Consider the following 8,377-nt stretch of genomic DNA (forward strand, 5'->3'; position numbering starts at 1 on the left):
TGCTTAGCCTATTTCAACACCTAGCAGGTTAGCACAATAACATTTGAACCTATGAAACTATAGCTATAGTACTTGTTTATGATGGTCTGCTGTTAACAACTAGAGGCAGACTCACAGGCAGGTTAACTATTTCCTTGCAAACAAGGATTTCTTCCCTGCCTTAAAATGCTGAAAACTTCAGAGTATTTAATTTGCATTAAATTTCTATTGTTGGATAAAAAAACATTTCATTAATCCGCTACGCCATTGAATGTATCTGCTGAGATTTATGTGTTTTTTTTGCAATATTTAATCTACTTTAGTTCCTTTTTGTGCCACCTAGTGGTAACTTTATTTCATGGTATAATATCTCATAATAATATAAAAACTTTTTAAATATTGTTTTAGATAAGACTTTCAAATACTTTACTCAGCCAGTGCTGGGGTTACGTTATCAACAGCCACTCTTTAGTTATAAAATATTAACAAACTTATTTTACAAAGCTTTTTAGTTCATAATAGCAATGATACATTATCTGCTGAAGAGCTGACCTTTGCATTCTTTGAGAAACATGCAAACAGTACTCAACAGCCTCCTTTGTATTTACTGCAGGTTTTAATTGCCGATTGAAGAGAAACAAGTCACCTCCAACATCAAAGGAGAAAGAAACATTTTAAAAGTGTCTTTTCATAAGTGCAGGTACTGGAGAAGGACTTGCCGAGGTAACTTTATCAAAACTGTTCCATGAACAGGGTAAAGGGGGGAGGTGGTCATGTGGTTACAACATAAAAATGGTTCTTGGCACTGAGTCGTTGGCAAGTTGCGTGTCAGTCTTGGCTAGCAGAGCAGCCCGAGTCAGTGGCTCTGACTCTTCACTGCAGGGTGCATCTGTGGCTCTGCTGGTCCCTCCTGCTCAGAGCCGGTGGACAGGGTGCTGTAGAGCTCCTGTGTTATCCTAGTGGTGTGAGCCAAGTCCTCGGGGTAGCAGATCTGCAGTTGCTCGTTAGCCGTGTAGTGGGAGTCCCTGAATTCGGAAAAGTAGCGTCCCACCTCGGGATGGGAGATTTCCAGCGGCGAAGGGTGAAGCTCTAGGTTGTCTAGGAGAGAAGAAATGAAGAGTGAATGTCCGATAGTAACAGAAGAGAAGGGAAGCATCAGTCTTTACTGTGGAAGCAGTACTGAAACAGAAGAGCACTATGTAATTATCTTTATCCTGCAGATTAAAAAAAAAATGAAATAAAAAAGAATGATATATAAAATGAAGAAGGAAAGTAATTGATAAACTGAAAACTCACTTTTAATAATGAGCTACAACGTTTTGGCTTCTGTCTTCAGATAGCATGGTAGAAACAGACAGACTGATGCCGAGTTTGAAAGTGGCACTATATATATATATATATATATATATATATATATATATATATATATATATATATAGTAAATAGCACAGCCAGTTTACATGTGATGTCATTGCCATCTGATACAAAGAGATTTCAGATGCCTGTATCACATCACCATCAGGGTCTCCTATCCTGTATGTATAAAGAGTGGTACAGAGGAACGCACTCCCACCCTGTGCCGCGTATCGGGAGGTGCCGTCTGGGACCAGCACGTTGTAGAAGGGCTGGTTGGGTCCGTTTGGCAGCTGGTGAACCCTCATGGTGGTAATCCACTCCAGACCCATGGTGCACTTGGCATCCCAGCCGTAAACCACACAGTTATAACCAGACCTGGGGAGGAGAGCAGCGGGAGACTCAGGATGACTGCAGCAGGTAAACAGCACACAGGACCACAGATACCTAACCAGGCGAGGATGACAGCTAATTTTCACTAAACATTTTAAACTGAATTGGGGTTTTGCTCAGTTAAGTGACTGCTTAGGTAAATGTATATAAAACTATTTGTTTTGCTTCTTGGTATACTGTATTTTATAAACTTATGAGAAGATACCCACAGTGACCAAGCTTCTAAAGTGACTACTTACTGTGGTGCCAGTGTGCGTGTAAAATAACACATTTACTGTAAGACCATCTACCAAGAGTGACCCCTCTGATTACCCACGTTAGATTTTTTTGCTCAAAAGAGCCAGCTGCCCAACATTTCAGTACGGTTCATACCCCTCTCAATGGAGCACGTAGAGGTAACAAACAGTGGAGGTATTCGTAGGACCTTGAAGACCAAGTTTCTAATTGATCTCACACACACACACACACGCACACACACCGTTTGTGTCTCATGATGAGCCCCGTGGAGTACTGCACCTCCTGGTTCTCCTTGTCACTTCTTCTCTTGACCTCAGGCTCAGCCGGGTGGCTCTTGTGCTGGATGTGCTCCAGGGTGTGCTGCATCAGGTAGCCCACAGCGCCGTGCTGAGACGGGTCCAGGGCCTGGATGTGCTGGAGAATATCCAGGACCTGTGGGGAGACGAACAACATAACATCGCTCACCTGCCCTCACCCAGCAAGCCAGCTTCACCTCACCGATACGTAACTGGAGCAGGCCTTACCTTCTCAGGCCAGATCCCCAGGTGGAAGTACAGCCTGGCCTGCAGCAGCAGGTACTGGACGTTATCAGGGTTGATGGTGAGGTAGAGATCCAGTGAGTCCCTCAGCAGCTGGTAGGACTTCTCACTGCCTTCTCTGCGGGAGAGCACAGCACAGGGGAAGTGGCCAGGGGTTCAGGAGGGAACCACCATATCTAATGTTTCATAATCTTCAGGACAGATGGACAAATAGCAAACTGATGTTAGTGGACGCCGTTACTTGCAGTGTACTCTGAGTGTGTAGGAATGGGTAAGTGCTGTAACTGCATATTTCATGGACCAGAGACGGAGCCTACAGTCCGACAGTATGTCTCTCTTGTGGTGGGGTAGTGATATCATTCACTGTACACTGTGTTCTAGGTTGAGCTGGTAAAACCTAGAACCCAGACCTCCAGGGTATTAGGCGATGACGCCACCTAGCCTCGTTCCCTGAATCTTTTCTGTGACCCTCACTCACCCTCGTTTGCCGATATTGAGGAGGTTTCCCACCATCCTCAGCAGCATCTCCTCGGTGCTGACTGCGCTGTAATAGTCCGACGTCACCTGGTGGCCAATCAGGTACTCGCATTCCTTCGCCGTCAGCTGCTTGCCTTTCCCGAAGGCGTCAATGTAAACGTAATCATAGATATCAGAACTCCTGGAGACAAAAATAAAAGAAAAATAATGCAGCATTTGAAAACTACTTCACTGGCTAAAATAACGTCTCTCTAGCAGAAACCCCACATTTGCACCCGTTGAGGATTATTGAAACTGGGACATCGTTTCTGCATGCATTTGTCCACTTTGGAAAGCAGACTGCCATGCCCACTGTAAAGACGGCTCTGTGCCCGGTTTCCCTTACCGCTCGCTTCGTTGGCACCAGCGCAGCAGGAAGTGGTTGGGGAAGTTCACTGGCTCCAGTTTCACCCCCAGCTTCTTTGCCAGCGTCAGGTAGAGCACAGACAGGCTGATGGGAATACCTGTGCGCCGGGTCAGCACCTGGGAGAGAGGAAGACCTCTGTTAGGCTCAGGACAGCAGGTTCCACTGGAATTATAGACATAGGTGTGGAGGTATATAATGAATGAGACCCATTCCACGTTAGGTTACAGCAACATTACGGACTCTGGAAATCACTCCTTAGGAAACGTTTGGCTCTATAACTTTAAAAATATGTGTTACACCAAGTGTTTACAATGCAGGAGGGTGTTGTCCAAACTGGAACACACGGAACGTGGAATGAGCCATTAGAATTTCCTATCGAAAACGCTGAACTGACAGCCAAACCTCCACGACTCTGGAAGTAAAAGCTACCTAATGCTTACAGTCGAGGACCAAGCCAAAGCAAAATGAGCACCATGCCCACCAAAAGCGGCCAGGCGGCTGGACTCACCTGGTGCAGGTAGGAGTTGAGAGGGTTGTAGTAGTCGCTCTCGTTTCCTTTGTACTGCAGCTGCTCATACAGGACGCTGTTCAGAGCACACACAACCTGCCTCTGCAGGACCAGGTCCTCCAGATCTTCATCTGAACACAGACCAGCGAGACAGACTCAGACACTGGGGAACTAGCTACTTACACAGGGATGGAAATGAGGCTCCTGTTCATAGCAGTTTGATCCATTCCTGGTTTTACTGCTAGTTTAATGGGATACACCTGAGCTTGTTGTCTATACACTGCGGCTAATCAAGCACGTAGTAAAACCTGGAATGGGTGAAACTGCTATGCAATATGAGTCATATTTCCATTCCTTTTGGAATATATTATAAATTTGCATGGTTGCAGTTTTTGCGTGATTTTTCCATGGTTAAACTATGTATTTACCATACCTCTCTGAGGTTTATAATGCTTACTTACACTTTACCATGCTTTCACTATGATATGCTATAGTAAACTTTTATAAAGGCTCTTCCAAATGTAACCATGGATCAGGGTAGACAGATCCTCACCTGCCACTCTCAAGCTGGGGTGTGTTGGGTTTCTCATCTGCAGGGTCTTCTTGATCTTGGCAGTAATCTCCTCCAGCTGGGCTGAGATGCTCTCTAGGGAGATTTCTGCCAGCGGATTACAGTACTGGTCTATCAGGACAGCCCCTGGAGGAAGACAAAAGCACCATTTACCATACTGGGTGTCCAAAACCTGCACCACTTACCATACTGGGTGTCCAAAACCTGCTGTGTGTTTGCTTTTAAACCGCACAGGACAATGCCACAGGACAACTGAAGACCCAAACTTTTTTTTTTTTTTTTTTTAATAAGAAAGACACCCTTTCTCACTCTTCTTTAGGGCTAAAGTCCTCTCCCTCTCCCTGTCCTCCCACTCTGCACTGCCCAGACCAGACCTACCCTCCAGGGGGGAATGCTGGTCTGGGGATCTCCCTAGGAAGCCCTTCAGGCTCTTCAGGACGTTTTGTTGTCGGAGGAAGTAAAGAATTTTCTTTGCATAGTACTTGAGCGTCAAGCTTTTCCTGAAGGCCAGAGAGAGAGAGAGAGAAAGACATGATCGAAGCCAGACCTTTTCCTCACATCCCTGCTTTTAAATCACTATTCAGGTTGTACATCACTGGTCTTTCTTTGTGTGCCCTCAAATGAACTGGCATTTGGATAATTCGATTGTGCCCCTATTTGTGTCTTGAAATGAAATGTACAATAATCAAAATGGGGTCCTGTCACTACAAAACGAAAAACCAACACTTATTACTAACAGGTTATGACTATAATGAGGAGACATTGAAAAAGAGTCTAAAAATATGTCATTGAATTTATGATTAAGTTTCTTTTCGCAGTACTGAGTTCTGTTTTAGTTCTGGATGAAATGTGGCACTATTCTTCACAGCATGCTGTAGAAAAAACATGCTCCCATCTCCAGCGTGGGGGTTACAGCAGTGGGGTGTGAGGGTGCTGAAGGAAGGGCTGAGCGCTCACCTCTTGTCGGAGTTCAGGATGGAGATCAGCTCGTCCTCACAGAAGTGCTCGGAGGCCCCCAGGGACAGAAGCTCCTTGAAGCTGTCCCCCAGAACCTGGCCAACGCAAGGCTGTGTCACAGATCACCAGATTAGTTCTGCAGGGCAAGCTCCGCGCGTCTCTACCCAGACACTCAAACAAAACCCACCGCCCCGTTTCACCCACACCAGTCATCAAGACTGGTCATCAAGTCATCAAGACATTGTGTTAACCATCCTCACACATCCAGATCCTCAATGAGATGCTTCAATTATCAGGGCTTGAAACTCACACTAGCCCTGCAGCCTGTCCAGGGTTTAAGAACTTTCCTTGTTTAGTTGGGTTACTGAAATGACAAGGTGCCAGGAGTTTGAACAATCAGGCCCCTGATAAATCCACTGTGACCTGATCACAATTATCATTGCAGCATGAGTAAGAGTCTGTGGATTTGCAGCTATAAGTGAGGAAAAAGCATTAAACATTAAACTCCTGGTCATTTAAATAACAAACTTTGAAGGTAGTTCTGAATCCAAGGACTGGGTGCAGAGCTGTGCGCAATGCATAAAAAAGCACAGAAATCAGACAGAAAACTTACGACTTCCACAAAGAAGCGCTTGGAAAATGACTCGATGGTTTTTCGGATCTGCAGTCCCACGGATTGGCGTGTTTGGAACTCCTTCAGCCAATCACAGCACTCCAGCTGCCGGTAGTACTTCAGCAACCTGGGCCATCTAACAAGACAGGTCAGGGGTCAAGCAGGTTCTGTGGGATTCATGTGGGCGGTCAGAGTATAGCTAGCACTAAAATAACGTTTATGGAATCTGCACCACTTCAATTTGTTCTGTTCACTTGCCAATACTGTATTAAAGACCAATGGTATGCCTCTGTAGTGACCACTCTATTGGGAGAAGTATTTTGTATGTTTCAGATTTTGATGGCAATCAACTGTTTTGGTATACAGGTATATCAATGATAATTGAAAACAATAATACACCTGTTAATATTTTGTGCATGTTTTTTATTTTTATTTAAGTCACACAATTTGCAAAAGTGGCTACAGCCTGTGAAGTGTTAACTTGTCTAAATATGAAGATCTAGCCTAAAACTGTTTAGAATGATCCCATTTCCTCTCACTACGCTGGCGTGACTGATTACAGAACCAAACCAGGCAGTTCCTGTTACCCTTAAGGCTGCAGGGATGGCAATAAGACTCCTGTTGCATAACAGTTTGATCCATTCATGGTTTTACCAGGAGTTTAATAAGACACACCCGAGTTTGTTACCTAAACACTGTGGCTAATCCTTTGGATGTTTAATTGTGTTTTTGTTTGCAAATATTTCACAACATTATAAATAAACTATTGCAGACCATAGAGGGAGTTTGAATTACAACACATAACATGATTAGGTATTAGCAAGCAGATTGTGACATCAATAAGAGGCATGGTTCAAGTGTGTGTAAATATGAAGACAGTAACAACTCAAACTTCTATGCAACTGTTAATACCAACACAGCAATCCATCAGGGCGTATCCTACTTTCATATCTGCATCTGCTTGCTGCATCCCTGCAGCGAGTGATACATCGCTCAGTGATAAATGCATATATAGATGCACGAGCTTAAGCATTTAAATGACCACTGGCAGGAAAATGTAAAACCGTACTTCCAGAATGGGATAGAAGACAAAAAAAATAAAATAAATAAAAATGAAACAAAACACAAATAGCAATCAATGCCAGTTGCCAAGAATTACAGCAGAAATAAACATGTCTATGATTCAGCCTCCTAGCAGTATATGGAAATGTGAATACAGCGGCACCTGTAACATGCAGTTCATATTTGCATTACTTCTACAGATGATACAGTAATACCAGGTTGCATGGTTTTGTAATCGAGCAGTGTTTTCCTTTTTGTATGATCTAATACATCTAACAAGCTACTGCACTGGCAGCAGTATTATTATGGCATTGAGATCAGATTTCAGGGCTCCCTTAAGTAGACTATTTTCGCCGCAGAAATTAACAAAATTATGACAGATATTAGACACGAACATTCGCAAAACTGTCAAGGTCATAATATAACACACAGATGTAGCCTGTCCGTTGATTTATGTAATAGTAAACAATCATTCTGAAAAGTGTCTGAACCTTACCAAAAATGCGAATTGACCAAAATGATATATTTTTGTTGCATCAGGAGAAATGTCAACAACAACAAAACCTCGCGTGCTTGTTCGCGGAGCGATCAAAGTTTGACAGCTGCATTGTTATCAAGCATTATTGTAACGACACGTTATTATAAACGTTAATCGGTCTAACTTCGGGAGTACATGCTTATAGTCGACCTCGTTTAATTACACCCGAACAGAACGAATCAAAGCGTTGATTTAGGTTTTAAAAACCAGTACCTGAGTTTATACTGGTGTTCCCAGACCTTCCCCCTGCAGTGACAGACATCGTGCAGACGCTTACAGCTGCAAGAGACGCTGGCTATGTCAAGGTAACTCAGAACAGGGGAGCACAGGATAAACTCGAGTAACTCTGCCGGCAGATCGGTCAGTTTCTTCCCTTGTGCATCAGACATCTCCCCAGTAAATCCCAGGCACCCATCTCCGCCACACAACGCAGCCATCTTCCCTGAGCTCGATGACATCATGCAGCAGCCGCACTCCATTGAATGCTGTTATGTGTGTTAAGCAAGACAGCGCGGCTTCAAGGGACCATCTATAAGTGTGTAGGCTTTTTCAGATGTGTGCATGTTAAAAAAATAAAATAAAAATAAATATGCAATTAGGGAAGTATAACCTAATGTTATTTATTGTTATTTTAAAAAACAAACTCTAATTTCACGGGCTGAAATATCTTTTTTTTTTTTTTTTTTTTTTTTTTTTAAATCCTGCGTTGGTATGCTTCTACAACGCTTCCTGACACAGTTAGGA

General features: G+C 43.6%; 1 protein-coding gene across 3 annotated transcripts; it reads right to left on the minus strand.

Annotated features, from left to right (window-relative positions):
- Positions 1 to 26: 26 nt before the first annotated feature.
- LOC117426387 (F-box only protein 21-like) lies at positions 27 to 8,300 on the minus strand. Of its 3 annotated transcripts, none has more exons than XM_034925097.2 (12): positions 7,847 to 8,300; positions 6,034 to 6,169; positions 5,421 to 5,515; positions 4,842 to 4,963; positions 4,446 to 4,589; positions 3,893 to 4,023; positions 3,364 to 3,500; positions 2,980 to 3,159; positions 2,487 to 2,619; positions 2,204 to 2,394; positions 1,547 to 1,710; positions 27 to 1,077 (listed from the first exon to the last, which is right to left on the minus strand). In XM_034925097.2, exons 1-12 carry the CDS (start codon positions 8,110 to 8,112, stop codon positions 836 to 838), a joined length of 1,941 nt encoding a protein of 646 aa, XP_034780988.2. In that variant the 5' UTR covers positions 8,113 to 8,300; the 3' UTR covers positions 27 to 835. The 3 variants fall into 3 exon arrangements, with proteins under 3 accessions (XP_034780988.2, XP_034780987.2, XP_033899798.3); XM_034925096.2 differs by having other exon boundaries at positions 5,421 to 5,530; XM_034043907.3 differs by having other exon boundaries at positions 1,553 to 1,710; positions 5,421 to 5,530; positions 7,847 to 8,298.
- Between the last annotated feature and the right edge of the window lie 77 nt (positions 8,301 to 8,377).

The sequence above is a fragment of the Acipenser ruthenus genome, chromosome 11, assembly GCF_902713425.1.
Source record: "Acipenser ruthenus chromosome 11, fAciRut3.2 maternal haplotype, whole genome shotgun sequence".
Lineage (NCBI taxonomy): Eukaryota > Metazoa > Chordata > Actinopteri > Acipenseriformes > Acipenseridae > Acipenser > Acipenser ruthenus.